Here is a 20,298-nt window from a genome sequence, read left to right as displayed (position 1 = left end):
TCTATGGCTTCTGGTGTGGTGTTCAGATGTGGAATCAGCTTACCAAAATGAACTCGACTTGTAAATATGATTTTGAATGTCAATTGGAACTGTACCAAGTGCTGTGATGTAGTTAGCTTTGCTTTGCTTCCTGAAATAATGATCTGTACTGGAAGTGCAACTCTGTTTGTGCTTTTGTTCTTCCTTCAGTGCAGCATTCAAACACTTGCTTAACTTTAAATAACTATATTTAACTGTTATTCCCAATAAGGATGCTTATATTTGTGTTGGGACCTAGTAAGGCAGCAAACAATATTAAGAAGAAAAATTGACGTCGAGCTGGTAGACACTCCGTTCTGTCAGCCTCTTAGCATTGTCCTTATTTCTTTTAATATAGAATTTATATAGCTGCTATATTCCACCAAATAGCAGTACCAGGAGGTGTTGAAGTGAAAGAAAAATCTCTAAAATAATTTTTTCTGATGGCTCATATTAGACATCTGACTGCTCATAAAGATTGCATGCAAACAGCTGAGCTTAAACTTGAATTTCTTACACATAAAGCAATTATGAAATTATTTTATTGCCACTGCAGTCATATAAATAAATCAAAGCTTTTTAGGAGACCCAGGGAGTTATTCCTACCTTTGAGGAGAAGAATTAAGACCAAATAGCTTGTTTCTGGTGAAGCCAGTCAAGTTGCATCAGTTTTTGCCAGGTGAAAACTGCTACTTTTTTTACTTTTTGAAATTGGTGTTAGAGTAGGGCTAGCCACTTCCTTTCTTGTTATTACAGCACAGAGACTCTTATTAAGAAAATTAATAGTAATACTGTGAGTGTTTCCATTATAAACTGTTATCTTAAAGCTTTATAGCTTAGCTGCAAGATTTCCTTGCCAATGGAAGTCTGGCATGTACAAGGTTTGTTCTTGAGCTAACTTATTTAAATTAATTGACTAAAATAATTGCACAGCCATTGTGAAGTAATGAATGGAGCAAACAGTTTTATTAATACTTGGTGCCTCGTAGTGCCTTTTTTTTTTTTTTTAAACAAAAACAACCTTAAGCTCTAAAAAGAGGAACACTGGCAAAGCACTGAATCCTTTTGGCAATTATGTGTATTTCAGGCATTAAATTAAACTTCTAATTTTGAACAAGCTGTTCTATATATTTAATATTCTATTAGTTAAGTGTTCTGTTATTTTGATGGATTTACTAAGTGTGCATGTGATTCAGAAACTATAGAGGCCTTGCATTTTGTAGAATGTGGTATCTTTTAGGCTAAACTGAATGAAACCCTTGAAATGAGAAGTATTTGCAAGAAACATTTAGGAAATGCAGTTACTGAATCTACTACCAAAAATCACGTTTTATCCATGGATGTTATTTCATCCTGGAAAATGGTTTGCCCAAAGATCTGTTTGTGAATGTATTTGCAGAATCTCATATCTAAGTTAATGGTAAAAAGAAGCATGCATCCTGTACTATTTCCATTGCCCACAGTCCCTCTCTACCTATTTTAATGTAACATTGTACTTTCTGCTATGGTATTTTCTTTGCCGTACTCTGAGCAAAGAATGGATTTCTGTTTACTTTTAACTTCATAGTGTAAAGTTCTACTGAGCTGTTCAAGAACCTTAATCTGATATGAGGAGAAGTTGTATATGAAGTTACAGTAATAATAATAGTCACTTTCATTCACTCTCCAGTGTAGCATGTTAAGATTTTATAATATTGACTTAAGCATATCTGGATTTCTGGCAAGAACATTGTCAGATAATTTTGTTGAGGGAAGACAGACACTATAAAGAGATAGATTAGCTGATAATGACAGCCTCTCTGGCTGTGACCTATGTGCTGCTCATTTTGGGTAGAGGCACTTTCTCGTTATTCTAACAGATGAAGAGGGTTCTCTACAAATGTGGCCTGCGTGTGATTTTTTTTTTTTTTCCTCATGAAGAGATGCACTAACGGACTCTTCTTGAAAATAAAAACCATAGTGTCACACCAAAAAAAAATAGATGATACAAAGTAATCAAACATGTTGAAAGACAGCATCAGGCACCAGGTGTTTCGAAATATGCCCTCATGCAGTGGAGTGTCTGTGACATTATTTATTTAAAATGAGGTGAATGCAATGTGTTTTTTTCAGTGAGCACATCTCATTTTCAGTAGTGCCCTGCTATGCATAACCCTGGAGCCCCTGTTTGTTTGTAGGAGTAGGGTTTTTTTTTCCTCAGACTGTGATGCCCCAGGGCAAATAAAAATGAGGGCTGCATGAAAACCACTAATGTACGGTCCTTCCCTAATTCAGGCTTCAGGTCCCAGTATCTTGTTCAGCATTATTATATAACACATGACAGTTCCTCTCATCTTGTTGCTCAGTCATTTTTGTATCTGTGTAGCTTCATTCTAATGGAATTCAGGCCCCAAAGTATAACATATAAATGCTTATGCATTATTTAAAGCCTATACTTTCTGGAATTTGTAATGCAGATATCAAGAGATTCCTACAAATAGGAATAGATTCCTGCAACTGAAAAATAAGCCAACATGTCCAGCCCTCTTAAATGTAGGGCAAAAGAATTAGCAAAACTTTTGACTTCTGTCATGTGTCACATAACTTGAAGAATTTCGTTCCTAACTTAATCATATGTAAACATAAACAATTCTCCTGTATTGTTACGGGTTCCTGAGATTACAGATAACACAAATGCACGATTGTGATGATCACTGTTGTCTTTCAGCTGTCAGGGTGAAGAGGAGAAAGAGAACAAAGGCTGACTGCATGCAAAGGCCATTAAAAATATCTCTCTTTTTTCAAGCCACTGTATTCAGTCAGTCTCTGTAGATTTCCCTCTGTTTTATAGATGTACCTCAATTCTACAAACACTTAATGCCAACAGTGGTTGAGCAGAAGGAGCTGTACCACAGATGAATTCTGCATAATTGCAAGTGAGATCCATTGCAGTCTCTTCTCTTCTGTCTTTATGGCCACTCTTGACTATCCTGTAAAACTGGAGCCATGTGATGAGTAGACCGAGAAAGACAGATGTATCCTTAGGTGGTTTGTGTATGTTTGTAGAGGGTAGTTCTAAGCAATATGAGGTATGAGCTATGAGCTGTAGGATTGGGCAGATATGAGCTGCTTGGCTAATAGCAGAGCAGTCCTGGTTTCTTTTATCAGCTGCTACTTGCAATAATACTTTAAAAGACTGACTTCCCCTTCACATCAGTCCTCAGGATCTGGGGATTTCAAAGCCAGCTATTCCCTTATCCTTGAAGGGAAGAAAAGAAAGAAGTTTGATGTCAATTTTACTGATTTTTCTATAAAATACCTTATTCTCTAATATGTCTTTGACACACAGTGATACTTTTTATCTGCAACAAGCTTAGACCGTATATGAGTGCCAAAAGACAGCACTATGAGGTGACTGCCTTTCCTACATTTACTAGTGAGAAAAGGTTTATATATTATTTATGCTTTCATTCCTAGTCAGTCCAAACTAAGAAACTTCTTGTTTCATCTTGCTCTGGAGTTTATTTCTTCCTGCAGCATGGCTACAAAGTTGGTGCTTGGGCGCTGCCATTTTTGATGCACCCTTCAAGCTGATACAGTTAACTGTCTCTTCTTTTTGAAGAGATTGAGATTTTCTTGCAATGCCATATAATATAAACTATATTCCTATACAGACTAGACCTTCTACAACGTTGCCTCTTGATAGCTAAACATGAGGAAGGCCAAATACATCCTCATTAGCATGACCACGTTCTGAAGGAAGGAAGTTTAACAGGGAAGCTTTGGTCAAAATTGCTGTGAACCAAAGCACCCACTCGCAGCCGGTTTAAATGTAAAGCAAAGGCGATTAGTAGCAGTTGTAAAGCCACTGAGTTAGGTACCTTTTTCAGCCCCATGCCGTTCTGTAGAATATAAAAGAACGGCTTATAAATTAGGTCCCACGGCCCCAGTTATATAGCAATGGCTATAAAAATCATTGCAGTTCTGTTCACTGGTCGGTGCTGCTGCCATGGAATTGCTGCAGTAGCTTTGATTACTTGGAATAATATTTTTGGATATTTTAATGGCATCACTATTAATATATCATGTCACTTTAAAAATAGCTGACCCAGTCTTCAGCTGATGTAAATCAGCAAAATTCTCGGTCAGTGGCACTAAGATGGTTTTTATCTGCAGAGTGCTTGGCGGGGTGAGTGTTGAAATATGAAAAAGCATTGTGTGCAAGGTGGTATACTTTTTATCCTTTTCCCTTCCTTAGTTTCAATGTAGAAATTGGACAAAAATTGTAGGCCGTTTTCTTCAGAATAAGTGTAAAAGTTGTTATGTGATATATCTGAGCCTTGATGATCAGGAATTCATTTCATGATTAACAAGTCATCAGAATAAATGTGTATGTAAACTGCAGGATGCCATTCTGAATGGAGTTGCAGAAGAGTGAAGTCACCTCATGTTTCATGCGGTGGTCTGGGAAGTGAAGTACATTGTGTTCAAAGAACATGGAACCAGGGATTCAAGCATTTTCTGAATCTGATCATTTTTTCTCCCTCCCTTCCCCTCCCCCCCCTTTTCCCCCTACATAAATGTTAGTGTATTTGTGCTTGAGTTGTTATCCAGCTATGCAGTTTCCCTCTGTTCTGCTTTGATACTGAATTTATTGCTCTTTAGTTGCTCAAGTATCATTGATGTTCATCTCACCCAGAGCCCTAGCTACCCTGTTCTGTCTTCAGTTCGGAGGTATTAATGCATAGCACGTGTGAAAAGAGAAAAACAAACCTGCTTTGTAACCTGCTGGTGCTGCTCACCAGCAGCACCTAGCTGTAGGCTGACAGTGTTATCCATGGATTTGGTAGTAGGAAACTAGCTGATAGCCAGCAAGGCTTTCCAATCTCAGGAAGAAATCTTAGGAGGTCAATTCAGAGAATGTGATGAAACCATTGAGAAAGTTTACCTGTATCTGGAGATCATTTGAGTGTTAAGAGAGGACAAACGGGAATGTGGGAGAAGGCCATCAGCAACGTTTTGTTTGGGTGAAAACAGAAATCATTTAAAAAAAAGCAAAAAAAAAGAACAAACCAAAAAAACCCACCAACAAAAAAAACTTGATTCCAAGACTGGGCTGGAAAGCCTGCCTTAAACTGCTTGGTGGAAGGCAGGGAGTTAAAATTTTCACTGTGTGTAATATTTCCAACTGGGAAGTCATTAATGCAATTCAGCACAAGTTCTGTATTGGTTGCTTTATTAACTGCCAGGATTTGACTGCAGTGAGTTGAACTGCTTTAACAGAAGCCTAGTTTTTTTCAATGTTTTTAGGAAAAGGACAGGTTTACTGAAGAAAGAAGAGGGCTACCCTAGAACTGGTTAATTTCTGTCACAAGGATATAAGAAGTAATTTCTTTCCAGAAGACTTGATCTCTACAGCAATCTTGTCACGTCTTTATTTTGTCACTTTAAGTTTATGTAATAGGGCTATGCTCATAAGGGTGTAAGCTCCTGGCATTCTTCCAGTTATCAATATTGAAATATTAGCGATCAAGCATTTACTGAATGCCATTCCTCAAATGCAGGGTTTCCACAGCATCTTGTTGCATTCGTGAAATTCATTTGTTTGCATTATCCTGCTAACTGGTTCTTTTGTATTGCCAAGGTGATGAACAGATTTGACATTTAGCTGATTACTTCACCAAAATTAAACAGAAAACAGGGCAGCCGTCCAAAGTTCCTTTCAGTGTGAAAGCTAATTATAAAAATGCTTTGAGCAGCAATTTCTTTTTGGATGTTAAAGTGCTTTTATTAGATTGTTCCCCTGTCATTTTAAAATTTATTGCTGAACACTTATAAGTGGGGTGGCCTGCTGGAACAGAATTATTTTATTTTATTTACTGTATTTAAGATGGGAGCCAGAAGAGTACAGAGCAAATTCTAGGCTGAATTTGTTTGTATTTTACATGATTCTGAGTAGAAGGGAGGAAAATTAACTAGTATGGACTTTTATGACATTCAAATATATGAATTTTACCTTTATGCTGAACAGAAATATGTATCTAAGGTTTACAATTCAGCAGCTCCCTATTTCCAATACCAATTACTTAGCAAATAAAAACATCAAATATGTCATTTAAAAGTTGAGGACAGCCCTTATGTTGTTAGTAGCTTGCATTTTGTAGTGTAGGTTTACACAGTCTGGACACATCACAATCTGGTGATGCAGAAATCTAACCATGTGCTTGTACTTGTCTTTCATAGGCCATTACTTGTTCTGAAATAGCATGAAGCATTACTTTGAAGTCGTTCTGCCTAGGTCATTGAATAAAAGTTGGCCAAGTGAATTGACACCAGTAACTTTAGAGCTGAAGAGTGGTGTATCCTGTTACCAGATCTTTGAACAAGTTTCTTCTGAAGTATTTTTCTAATATCTTGGAAAATACTTAAGTTGCTATGCTGACTGTTGTTATTAGCATCCTTTGGGCCCCAGACAAGGTGTGATCTAGCAAGGTTTCAAGGTGACAAACTGGGGATTTTTGCTTATGATAGTGTCTAGCACACGTTGGCTACTAAATCAGCTTGTGACACCGAGATCTATTAATATACCTTGAGGCCAAATGAATTATGTGAATCTACTGTTTCAAGCTGTAGAATTCTGCCATAAACAGGAAGAAATTTTTTGCTATAGGTAGATTAACGCTGAAAGCTAGTCAAAAAAAAAAAAGTTTAATGTTGAAAATTTATTCTTCCTCTTCTTGTCAGTGCTTGAGCTTCTGTACTGCATTCCATTTGTAATCTACAGGAAAAATAGAGATATAATTCCTTTTGTATTTCTTTGTGTTATTAGGGTTCCAATGGTATAGTCCATTGCCTATTGAAAAGCGCATCCCAATGATCGATCTTCCTGAGGGTGATTTTTGCTCCCATCAGTCTGAGAGCTTTTCTTATAAAATACAGTAACTGCCGGTGCTTATCAAACAGTTTAATTCATGCCCATTGCGGGATAACTAATTAAGATAACTGAGCAGTCTATATTACTAAATAACAAAAATGCGAATAAGAGGACTGCTAAATAGGCTTTTTGGAGAAAATTGATAGGACTTAGGCATGCATCTTTTAAGGAAGTTTTGAATAGACAGGTAATGCAGCTTAAACAGGCTTAAGAAAGACTCTAGATAAGTTGATAAGACAAATGTGGCTTGGCTTCTTACTTGACTGTTAAAATATATTTCAGTGATAAGCCTTTATAACTTCTCTTTGTATCTATAAAGTGTCCCACCACCATACAGGGTAATTGATCCCACGTTATTTCAGGACTTCAAATAAAAAAAACATGGAAAAGGATCAGCTTTTAAAACAGCTACGCAGTGCAGTTTGTAAAAGCTCTTAATCATTTGTAAAGTGGTGGGTCAAAGTCTGTTCCCACAGTTGTATTGGCTTCATCTATATGAAGATGTTAATTAGTGAATTTATGTGGATTTGACGTAAACACATTGTTAATTTATTACGTTTTCATACTGTACCCATCCCTTCTAAGCACATCTGCCTGCCTTCCTGAAAATATGATGAATTGCTCAGGAAGAAATACGGTTCTGTTAACGTAGAAGTTGATAGATTTATGTCCTTGTCCACAGAGGACCCTGATTTGCTGGTTTTGGTTGTTAACAGAGGGCACTTTTCTACAGCTTAAGCTATCACATTGGCTAAACCCTGTTGCAGCCTTTTATTGTGTCAGTGGGTCTACTGCAGTACAGAGCAAGGTGTGTACGTATGTGATGTGCCTGCCTGAGTTGTGTAAGGAATGAGTTTAGAAGACTTCAGTCACTCTAAAAGCATAGACCGATGTAAATTTCACTTATTTTTCTGTTCATTTTTCAAATAAGCAAGGGATATACAGACATAGCCCTAATTTGAGTGGGTGTGTGTTGGCCAGCTCATCAGGAGCTGTTTGACCAGGATCTCTCCTTGATGGTACTGCTTCACCCTGTGTTGGCTTTGTGACAAGTTCAGAGTGGAAAACAAATCTCTTCCTGTGAAGATCTTAGAACACACTGAGACGTGAGTCTAGCAATGGGACACATTCGAACAAGAGTTTGAATGAGGCTGCGACGTCACAGTGTTAGCATTTGCTTGTCAGAGCTTGTTTACATGGGAATGCTCTACTGAGGACTTCTATCAGAAAAGACTTTTGTTTTGTTTGACCCAAATCAGTTCAGCAGAAGCAGTAAGAGAGAAGAAAATGTAAGGCTTTTTGCTGGTCAGCAGCCTTCTACATTGAACTCATTATGTTAGAAACGCCACCAGGTTTAACCCAATTCTGAAAATAAACAGCTCAGTTGAGACCCAGCCAAGCAGTGAGAACAGTGAACCTTACTTTGGTTTGGCAAAAATATTTCCTGGAGCTTAACGTATACCTGTTGGTTTTCCATAGGTTGATGGAATACTGTGCTTGGCTGACATTCTTACTGATAGTACCCATTCTGAAGCCACTCATGCAGAAGCAGCGGCAGTAATTGCACAGATCACATCTCCGCATCTCACGTTCACTCAGCATCTCAGCAGCTTTCTGGAAAACATGGAGGAAATCGTAACAGCGCTTGTCAGTAAGTTCTTTATGGGACTTCTGAGTCTTTCTACTAGGCTGGTAGGTTGAGGCAGGACTTTCTTTCATTAGTAATATTCTCTAAAGAACCTTTCCCCTATCTGTACCAGATAAAAGAGTTCAGTCATTTAAGACCCTGAATCAAAGTATTCTGCAATTAGATAATATTTTTGACTCTACTCCAAATTTGAATAGTGTTTATGCATATTTATCAAAAAAAAAATCCATGTGAAATCCTAAAGAAGGAGTTAGCGAAACACTGTCCTGTCCTGTCCCTAAAGAGAAGTCTAGTATAATCTATGGGCGCTGATGCAAGGAAAAAAGGTCTGGCTTTCTTGCCTAGGCCTTTTACCCATGGTGAAATGAGGCAAAGGTAACAGCAGGCTTTTCTTTAACCTGGCTCAGTGAGAATGTTTCAGAAAAATAAGATGATATGTCTCATGACTTGCTACAGAGATGAATATCTTATTTCTAGCACTGTACCCCTTTCAAGCATCAGAAACTTTCAGAAAAATGTTCTTTCTGAGCAGGAAATTCAGAGGTTCCCAGAGCTTCATGTCAGAAAGTAGTTTGGGTCATCTAGTTCGATGTCTTGTGTGCAGTAGATCAGCACGTTTTACCTGAATATTTCTCTACAGAGCCCAGTGCCTACAGTTAAACTAGAGCAGTTCAATTTTCCTGCATGATTGTGTTTTTGTAAATAGAACAAGGAAGAGTGTGCTACAGCAGTGACTGCAGAATTAATTATCTGAGATGTGCTCAGGCAGTCTTAGATAGGCCCAAACATAGCTAGTGCTGCAGTCAAGAAAACACTTTTATTTCCAATGGCCAGAGTATCCAGCTGCAAATATTTACGATCCTGTCCTGACCTGTCCTGAATCCAATGGGTGGAATTAACCCATGCTGACATTGGTTCTGCTGCAGGTAAACTGCTAGAGGCGTTTGACCTGACCTATTTTGGCTGTTGTTAAATACTGGTCATTACTGCGCACCACATTCTGCTTCAGGGGACGATCTGAACAGTTCCTCCAAGGAAGATTAGCAAATGGAGTATTTCCCTAATTGTCACTATCCGAGTTCCACATGAATTTTAGTAACATGTACTCTGCCTAGGAAACGTGCACATCAGAAATAGAATGTGTATAACTTTGGGGAAGCCCTTTCAGTAATGGGGAAGCCCTTTCAGTAATGACACACTGGTTTTCTTGTAATATTTATAACTCAGTAATGGAATTACTGTAATATGTTTAATTTTTAAAACATGCTGAAATCCAAGTCCTGGGTAATTCAGATCTTAGTTAACATACATGTGTGCAAGGAATTAAAAGGTTGCTGTCTTCAGCACTTCTTACAGAACCTGGAAAATATGCAGGACAGTCTTTGACTATAGAGAAATGGATTGAGACCTGCAACATTTTATATGTCTTGCTCTAAAGAGCAAGTGTAGTGAGAACATCTGTGGAAGATCTGATGAGGAGTCAGTGACTGGCAGGGTACGTGGTAGCAGGCCCAGCATGTGAAAGTACGCATTGAATCAAATTCCCATCAGGGCCAGGCATGCATGTTCCATTCTGTCAACAATGTCTACCTGCTTCCTGGGCAGTAGTTTCTCCAGGTTAGCACAGCTGAGATAAGGGAATAATTCTTGTAGGTTTAAGGGGTCCTTAGGAGACAACAAGTTGAGTCCTGCCTCGACCCATGCATCTGACCTGTGCCTCGAGCAGCCTGCCATCGGTGACACCATCCCCTCCTTCCCTCCCCGCCCTACACGGTTTCCTGGGGCTCCCCATGCTGTTTGGAGTGTAAGTCCTTTGTTAAATCTATCCTGTTTAACCCGTTATGAACCTGGAGTGTCTCTCTCTGCCTGTATCTGCCCCTCTCTTCCCTGCTTTGTGGTCATAGCAAGTTACGTAGCAGAATACTGTCTTACAGATCAGTTACTGTTAGCCGTCTGCCTCCTGTATCTCATTTTATTTAGATGTATAAAGTTTTATGTTGAGCAACGTTCAGTGGCATATTCACTGTAGAGCAGTATACTATGTAGACCATCTCATTAATTAGATGGATGCTTAGCAAGATTTGGTGCCTGGGTTCATACTTACTCTCTTCCCTGCTTTTGGTACAAATTTCAGAAACACAAATGAAGGTGCCTAATATTAATAATGCTTATAAAACCCCCTAAAATGTCAAGTATTATATAATTGCCAAGAATTAAGGTGATTTTGCTTTGTTTTTTTTTTGTCTTGAGTATTATGAACTTGGTCATAGATATTAAGAGTAATGATCCAAGTGCAAGTGGATGAATATTGCTTTGAAACACATAATTTTTTTGCGGAGAAGAAATGACTGTTCTACTCAACTTATTTTCTGCATTCCTAGAACTGTGCCAAGAAGCCTCATCTGGCGAAGTTTTCCTGCTAGCTTCAGCAGCTCTTGCCAATATTACTTTCTTTGATACCATGGCTTGTGAAATGTTGCTCCAGTTAAATGCAATGAAGATTCTTCTAGCAGCATGTACGGACAAACAGATAGTGGATACTCCATATTCCCGAGATCAGGTGAGCGGTTGCGCAGCAAGATGCTGTGTCTGAGCACAATTTTGTCAACCAGTTGATGTCACTATCAAAGTAGGTAGGTTTCAGTTCTGTGTCTGTTATGATGTAGTCAAACCTAATTTATTTTTGTGCCTTCTGTTCCTGGTTCTTTCCAATATATGATTCTATCTGTTAGCATACCTTTTTATTCCACGCATTAGGAAATACGGCAGCCTTGAACATGAGTTTGCAAGGAGAAAAAAAAAAAAAAAGCCAAGTTCCATATTTCCGATATATTAGGAATTTATTTTTTCAGTCTGAGGATGCTCAAACACTGGCACAGGGACCCAGAGCGACTGTGAATTCTCCATCTTTGGAGATATTCAAAACTCGACTGATAAGTCTCCGAGACAAACAAGATACACATATATGTGTTTGGAGACTGGTGCCTAAATACACAGTTGTCAGTTCAAGGATGAATTAGCTCCAAAAGCTGAATGAGGATCTGATCCTCAGCCCATTGATGTCAGTGGGCTTTGGTTCATGTTTTAACTGACAACTGGTTTGCAAGTTCTACTGGCAGATACTGCTGATGTACTTTTGCGTTTGCCTTTTATTCTCTCCAGCTTTTTCAGTAAAGAGCTGCAGAAAATCTAAGGTATGTGTTAACGCACAGATGAAGTCAGAGAGAATTCTTCTTTCCTGTCAGGCACTGTCATGCAGTGGAGTTTTGCAGAGAAGCACTGATTATATGGCTTCTCAGTGATGAATTTGGCCTCAGCAGAGTAGCAGCCTTCTCTGAGGCTCAAGGGTTTCAGTGACTACTAGACTTGCTAACAGGTGGAGTTTGCTAGTCAGCACTGTTAACCTAGTCTGGTTTATGAGACTCATTGCAAATATAACTAAAAGCCCAGAATTCAGTCCTGACAAGCTTGTCCCCTTCCCGCTTCAGAATTAGCCCCGGGGTGATTTACAGTAGGCTGGGGAGGTATACTACCATAGAAAACTCTGTACCCTTCAACAAGAGCCAGGCCATGGAAATCAAGGCACAAGAGACCTTAGAGACTGATTATTGGAGTGCTTGAGGCATTACTAGGGCTGTTTCAACTTGTATTAAGAGCGCACAGTACGTTTCCAGCTCAGGAGTGCCGATGAAATATGGCACAAGCTATAATCACCATATTGCTCTTTGGGTGCTACCAAGAACCTCAGCTGTGATGTTTGACATGACTGTATATTATTATTTCATATGTATAATTCTTCATGTTCTTCTTCTATTCCCTATAACCTCTCATAATTTTGATTTCCAGGTATATTGATACCTTAGACCTAGTTCTGCTGCCTTTGAAATCAGTTGTGTGTTTGCAGTTTGCTCTGTGATGAGCATAGCAAGCTCCTTCTTCATATGAGGAAGGCAGCCATTTAAAGAAACACGTACTACCTATTAGGCAGTAGACTAGTTGCTGGTCTATTGCAACTTTGCAGTTTGTGGGACATCTTATTAGAGCAACAGGAAACTTCTGAATGGCATCCTTCCAAGAAGTATGGGGATTTAATCCCCAACACCCTTTTGTATCCTTTTCTGGAAGGAAGAGCTAGATCTGAATGGAGTGATGGTTTCCATTGTGTGCAGGAGAGAGGCATTAAGTTTCTGAGTTGACTCCTTGTTATTTTTGCAACCGGGGGTTGGGTGGGGGGGAGTCTGTGAAGCCTTACCTGTCTGTTGCTGAGCATCTGGTACTCATAGTACCATAGTAACTGAATGCTGCTCATCTTGTCTTTAAGAGCAATTAGAGTTGCTAATCAAGCAGTTCTGGGAATGTGGCAGACTTTTTAATGTTAATAACGACTCTCAGAGTGAGGCTTGCTGCTGGAGTTCCTTTATACTGCTATGTGGATATTCAGTATTGGCTAACAGAACTTCATTAGCGTGGCACAGCTCACAAGTTTAGGACTAGTTTACACGTCCTTTATGGAAAACTTGGGTGATCAGGATAAAGTAGAGGAAATCTTGATAATACTTTCATTGGAAAACTCTCCTGCCAGTTGTTTTGCCTGGTGGGAATGGAGCTGATCTCCTCCTTCTACCTCATGCTATTGCAACAATCCCTTTCCCTGAGAGCATGCTAATCTCAGGAGGGTAATGACTTTGGGTCTCAAGGGAAGACCAAGATCATGTACATGATTACTATTTGCTGCTGAATTGGATTTTTCTCTGCAGCAGGCCCTTTCTGTATCTAGCTCTTAAGTCTTCCTTTGAAGCTCTGAACAAGTAGGTGTTTGAGTAGATTGTTTCACCCAAGGGTGTTTGTTTTAGTGTTACATTAAGGGCAGGGGGAGGAGATGTTTTCCCATTGTGGCAGCTGTATAGAATATTTTGCTTTTTAATTTGCTCTTTGTCCAGTTGTTGTGATGAAGAAAACTTAGATTCAACTAGAAAGAAAAACAACACTCCAATATTATATCTTTTCAGGGTATTCTAAATTACTGTTTTGGCTTTTGATAGATATACTTTAATTCCTTTCATGTATATAATAGAGTAGGTAACTTTTCCCATTTATATATATTGCTATGTCCCAGCCTGTGGACATTCCCCTAAGGACAAGTTCATTAGAGTTAAGTAGGTTTGGAAATTTCTTCATTCAAGATTTTATTTTGCAATATGCAAGCACCGTGGAATACGTTTTTATTGACTAACGCCCATTTTGAACGATCAAATAATCCTGGCCAATAAAATAGATGGATTAGAAACGAGCTATACTAAACGTTGAAACAATTAAACAAAGAACAAAGTAAGAGTGCCATTCGTATCAAGTGCTGCAAAATATAGTCTAATTACGATAAAATGTTGTTAAAAGAACCCCTCAAACTTGACCCCCTCGATTTTCAGTAAAAAGCTTTAATTTCAGTGACACAATTGTCCTGTAGAAATCTACCCACTATTTCTAAATACATCATTATTTTGGCATTACTGTTGATTTAGAACAAAAAAAAAAATTGTAATTTGCTAAAATAGCCTGAAGCACGATCACCTGCAAGCCAGAAATAGGAGAAAGATGGCTGAAATGGAAGAAAGGAACAGTGAGTTTTGTTTTCAACTGTGCCATTTTCCCTCATCTTAAACAAGTCACGCTATGCCCACCTGTACAGCCTTTCTAAGGCAGCTAGAACTGATTAGTTGTCACCCTCCAAGATGGTATAAATAGGTAACATGCTGCTCAGGAGCTGGATGTTGGGTGCATTATTTGCTGCCTGGAGAAAATGTTTTCCTGCTCAGATATCTCTGACAGTGTTGTATCTTTTTACTTCTGAAAAGCTTTTGCGTGCAAATGATGATAAACTTTTCTGCTTTCACTATTTGAAAAACAACTTCCTCCTTCACTTTCCATACAGTGTCAGATTAGGTCAAGTAAGAAACCAGCAGTTGAATGCTGGTCTTAGCGATAAACAAGATAATCATTCATTTTATGGCAGCATCTGTTCCATTTGTGACCAGCAGTATTACATTAGGATCACTTAGTTCTATAGCAAAATATTTTGTGTAAAAGTTGTCAGAGAAAGCCATAATTTCCAGAATGCTTAGCCTCTAGTTTTAGATCAAAATGGATATGAATGTGCCATTTGTTCTTTTTCTTACTGTGGATACTTTTTTCTGGGTAGCACCTTTTTCACCTTCAAGGAACATCAAAATATTCTTATCAGAGAGGGGTTGATACCCTGCTGAATCTGGGTAATGTATACAGTCAGATGACCCATGGAGTCATAACCCTTCACTGTCAGAAGAAGGGTTTAACCAAAACATTTATCTTTCAGGGACTCCTTTACCTAGGCTATACCTAGAAAAACAAGAAATGTATATGTTTTTGTGCAATATATTTATGTATAATGCAGTTTTTCCCTCAGCATTCCCACTTGTCTTGTCTCCTCAGCGCTGCAAGTTTTCTCACCTTACCTGTGAAGTTGTAGAGGTACAGTCTAACAACTTTTGGTCTGCTGTTAGTCAGGCAGACAAAGAATTAACGTACAGTGAACACATCAGTTCTGAAGTGATTATTCCTATCTCTAGGTTCAAAAATCAGTGAATTATGTTCCAAAAAGTTTGAGATGGAGGGTGGACTTTTAAAACGTAAAGAAAGAATGGAGCTCCTCCTTTTTTTCTGCTAAGTACTTTCCTATTTTTTGGTATTTGGGAGACGTGCAGGCATTGAAGCTAAGACCTACTCTCTCAATTAAGATTTGAAGCCATTAATATTGTTCTTCCTCTAGATTTGTCATCCTTTTCTTTGCTCCTCCATTTGTTCAAGGCATTTATGTTTTTGTGCCCCCCCCCCCCCCCCCTTTTCTACCACATTGGCGATTGTAGGGTCAAAAAGAGAGGAGAGACAGATGTTACTTTAGGATCAAGAAGTCTTCATTTTTAAATGTTGCCTAGCTCCCAGTGAAAGGTGGAGAGCAATGTTTTTTAGAGAGACAAGAGTATTAACAGGTTCTTTAGATTTCTCTTTGAAAATCCCAGCCAGAATTACAGGAAGCTATAGTACTGCTTCTCAGGCTGAGTTTCTTGAATACTGGGGAATTTACTCCTCCTTGCTAAGTATGCTTTCTCTCTGCTTATGGTCATGAAGACTCTAGAATTCCTGGCTCCATTTTGTTAAAGTGCTGTCCAGATTTTCCTGTATGTATGGAAGCCAGTATGGGCTGAAGATATTTAAGGGTGTATCAAGAACATGGGGTTTGCAGTAGAATTCGAGCAGTGCAGTCCATAAGTGCCCTTCCTCTCTACATCTGACAAGAAGTATGAGACAAAATCCCTGCTGGTCAGAGGGAGGGGAGTCTTTGAAGAGTCCTCGCTCCTGCCTTTATAGCTCTCTTCTTGGAGCCAAACAAGGATGGAGGAGAGCTCCCCCTCCCAGTTAGATCAGGAGAAAAATACCCCTTGCACTGCGGCACCATCAGCTGATCTTCCCCAGAGAAGAAATGCATGTGATACCCTGGGACAGCACGTTGGTGGTTCTGGCTCTGTTATGTATCAGTAGACCTAAGCTTCCTGTCTATTTTTTAAAATTGCTTTGAAGATCATCTGCAGGAAGGTGGGGCGACCCTTCAAGCAATATTTAATAATCGAAAATGGTTCAACTGCCTGCTTGCACATCCTCTCTGCAGTTCGACACCCTTTTGGATATTTACGTACTGTGGATAATAATGCAACACACAGGCTTTACATATGAACATAGACAATGTTATGGGTTGTTACAAGTCAGAGGTCCAACACTAAATCTCTTAAATACTAAATCTTATTGAGACAAAATGCCTGTGTAGTTAAAATTCTGCGCTTTGGATTAGAGATGATGCAATGTAAGGCAAAGTGCTCCAACCTGTAAAGCAAGAGACTCAGTTCGAAGTGTAAAATTTCAGGTCAGTTGAAGAACTCTTTGATATTCTTTCCTAGTTCTGTGTGGCTAGGATTTCATTCCTGGGATCAATTCCTAATATTGCTACTGCCCTGATTTTGAAGTAGTAGTTTAACTTCTCTACGTTTCTGTTTAATCATCTGTAAAGTTGGGCAGACAATGCGCTTACTCAGTGTAAAATCTCTCTGGAGGAAACATGCTATGTCAGCACAATTCATTGCAGTTTTTATTTTCTACCCGGCCTGCCAGGTTCACAGTACAGTCAGGCTGTACTTAAGCAGGGCTATCTGTTTACTGCAGAAGCTAGAAACAAGAGAATTTGCTGCAGGCTGTACCAATCGTAAACCTGTAAGTCAGAGACAGTTGTGTATGCATTTTGGTGCTTTTGTCTTCTTTTTGTCTTCAGTCTATCAGGAAATGAGATAGCAGGCTCCGAACATTTTGAGTTTTGTCACTGTATCTTTTTTCCAAAACAGAATCGCTACCTGGGAGAAAGTTGTGATTTCAGTCACAGTTCTCAGCAGGTGAGCTTACATAAACAGCACTTCTACAGATTCCAGTTTCTTTCCTGCTTCTTTTTCCTCCTCCAGTAAATAGCTATTACCTTCGAGGATAGGCAGCAGAAATGACTTCCTGACCACTCTGCTTTAGGTAGTGGCAGTGGAAGTAGATCCTTGCACTCTCCGCCTCCCCCAAAATGGGAGTAGTTAAGCTTACTCCCACATACTCAGACTGTGAGTCTGAGGAGTCTAGATGAATGAGCAAAATTATTTCTGCCACTGTGTGTTGGCTTAGGCCAAATTACACTCTGCTCTAGGGAGGCCAGGTGTCTTGAGTTGACTGAGTCACTTCCAAAGCAGGGGTGCTTCCCAATGCCAAGAAGGAAGTCTGAGGGATAGTCTTTTTTTCCTGGATTTTCGTCTGAAACTTGGGAAACTGTGGCCCCAGAACTTGACAGAGCTGATAGAGACAAGCTCTGGCTCCATCACTGGTTTTGATTCCTGTAGCCTGGGTTAGGAAATGTATCCCTTGACCATGTGACCCACACAGGACACACTCTGTACTACTTTAAAAGAAAAAATTTTTGAGAATCTGGCCACTCTACCTACTCCTTAACTAGGTTAGTCAGTAATATCAAGAAAAGTAAGTAAAAATGAAGTAAAGATTTTCTTCATGCCAAAGGTAAGATTTGTTTACTTTTGGTCTCTTTTGCTCGGGATTCCAAGACTGTAGCTCCCTGGCACAGCCTCAGAGCAGACCTGGATAGCTAGACCTAGACTTCCATTGCCATAAATACACCAGCAGATCCCATCTTTAACTGCTGTTACTATTTTGTGGGGATGTTTGCCTCTTACCAGTCAGGTGGCAGAAAGATCCATTGATCTGCTTATCTAGGTATATTTTCTTCCCTGTTCTTAGGAAGGAAACTGAATTCCCAGCCAAAAAAGTGGCCTTCAGATACACAGAGAATTGAATTTTCTTTTTGAAGCAATATCATGTACCAGAGAAAATTTCTAGAATAGCCTAAAAGATCTTCCTACAAAGAGTTGAAGAAATGCCTGTTCTTGACCACTGCTGTGTGTACTCTTTTGCTATGTCTAGGTGGGCTGATCTTGAATCACAAAGTTTAAATATTTTTAATATTCATTCGGACACAAAGACTCCGCCTTGCTTCTAATGAGTTGGCAGATGGCCCTTTCTACCTGAAGATGGGCACCTGGAACTTTGCAGACACACTCTGACTTATCCTTTTGTCATGAATTTGAGTGAATTACCACACAGACTTAAAATGTGTAGCAAAAATTAATTTTACCTAGTGAGGAATCAACCTTAAAGGGGTAATTAACTAAGAAGGTTAGCAATTGTATATTGATCTGCTTTGCCACTCAATTAAATTACTTGGTAATTCTCGTTTTGAGCTTGCATCTGTTTATGTTGGGACTATCAATAAGGGCTTACTGAACAGTATGCCTTTATTATCAGTAAAGATATATTACCATCACACCTTTCACCTCTGTAGATCTCTCCAAGCAAGGTAAGTGACACTTCACAGGGGGTCAAAAGTGGAAGATACTGTCTCTTTAACAGCCCAAAATGTGTGCTACCATCTTCCAGATCCTGCTGCAACTTTCTCAGGTAACCTCTCTATTATCTGAAACATTTGAGATTTATGCTCCCAGTGTATGTATCTTCTTAGTTTATAGCAAAGCGTTTTCTTCTAGTTTTCACTTTTACAAGAAACATTCAGTATTTCTGTGCACTGGTTAATGAACATTAGCGTTAATTGTTTAAAAGGAAAAATGCTATGGTGGTATTTGTGATTATGTTCTTTTAGCATGAGAGCTTCCTTAAGCTGACTGTTTTCTTTCAAGAAGTTTTGAACAAAACTGTTTTACAGGTTCTTATTTAGCAATACAGTTTTTCGAATCAGTTTGATTACTGTAATTCCTATGGTTCAGTGAAAATCAGACCGCAGAAATCAGAAGGAAGGTTCATCTTTCATAAATTCAGTAGATGGGAAAGACCGAGTGGATGGAGGGAAATTGTGTGGAACTAAAAAATCTTTTCAAATGATAGAAGTAGATTTTGTTTATTATAGTCACCAACAGTGCCAATGCTGCTGATTATTATAGTAATGGGAGATGTCACTATAGAAGGGTATCTGTGTGTACTATCTGTTTACTTACTTTGTTTATAGAAGTAGGGATCTTTAGTAGGATTTTTAATTAATTTCCAAAGCAACTGTGAGACTAACAACATGATGCTATGCCAACATTTGAAAAACTATGAAATATGCCTATTATTTTAACCTAAGCCCGTATGCCATGGACTTAAGGGGGAAAAAAAGCCACAAAAATTCTGCATACCTAATTCACCAATGAATAGTTAAAAGGTGAATTTTTAAAGCCATTTGATTTGGGGAACTTTTAAGCTCTAAAAATTAACTCCTTGGTCTCAGTTTAACCTTGTGAAAAATCATATTAGTCCCAATGGGACTATCTGCCTGGCAAGTGTTTTGATAAATCAGTGCCTATACAGGAGATGCTAAATTATGAGCTGATCTGAAAATTCTCTCCATGGCATATTGTGTTTTACTGTGTCTCACTATTACATGGTTTAGGTGGGTAGTGCATAGCACATATTAGCAGCTCGGTGGTGAATGCACAGATAAACCCCAGAGGCCTGTTACAGTGGTTGTTTTTTGTAGTGTATATCATGTGACACTGACTTGAATAATTCAGCTTTCTTCTGGTGTGAAGCAAATCTATTAGGCAGTTCATTATTTGTTGATCAAGTCTATTTATCTCTGGTGTTCATTACTGCAGTGTTTGAGTACTGTAATCCCCTTGTGAGTTAGGACTGGTATTGCAAATTCTTTTGAATGCATGCTCTCTTAAAATAGATATTAACTAACTGGAAAGCTAGCAATGAAGGGTCTCAGAAGTAATTGTGCGGCTCTGGAAAAAAAGCCTGGATTTTTCAGAGCTAAAGATGTCAGTTTATTTTACCAAAAAGAAGATCAAGAGGTAACTTATTAGACAACAAACTCTAGTAAATAAGCTAAGCTCTTAGCTGGACAGAGAAAGAATGAAACAGAGTCATGAAATAGATGCCAAAATACCCCCGAGTCAACGTGGGAATTAGGCACTTAAAATAAAACCAGCACTGAAGGAGAAATATTAAGAGAAATACTGGATTCTGCATTTCTTTGTCATCATATCAGACAGAGCCTTGCTGAAAGATAGTGCTGAGTTAAATACAGGTTAGGGAG

The 20,298-nt window shown here is 38.9% G+C and overlaps 1 protein-coding gene across 1 annotated transcript in view; it reads left to right on the top strand.

The window, feature by feature from the left end:
• Window positions 1-20,298, top strand: part of INSC (INSC spindle orientation adaptor protein) — a 69,789-nt gene that overhangs the window by 34,929 nt on the left and 14,562 nt on the right. The window contains exons 8-9 of the mRNA XM_068944956.1: window positions 8,411-8,582; window positions 10,961-11,139. Coding sequence (XP_068801057.1) covers window positions 8,411-8,582; window positions 10,961-11,139 — 351 coding nt within the window. The remainder of the gene's footprint in view (window positions 1-8,410; window positions 8,583-10,960; window positions 11,140-20,298) is intronic.

This window comes from Struthio camelus, chromosome 5 (genome assembly GCF_040807025.1).
Source record: "Struthio camelus isolate bStrCam1 chromosome 5, bStrCam1.hap1, whole genome shotgun sequence".
In the NCBI taxonomy this organism is placed as follows: Eukaryota; Metazoa; Chordata; class Aves; order Struthioniformes; family Struthionidae; genus Struthio; species Struthio camelus.
The sequence above is the reverse complement of the archived record's forward strand: the minus strand, read 5'-3'. Positions and strand labels throughout refer to the sequence as shown.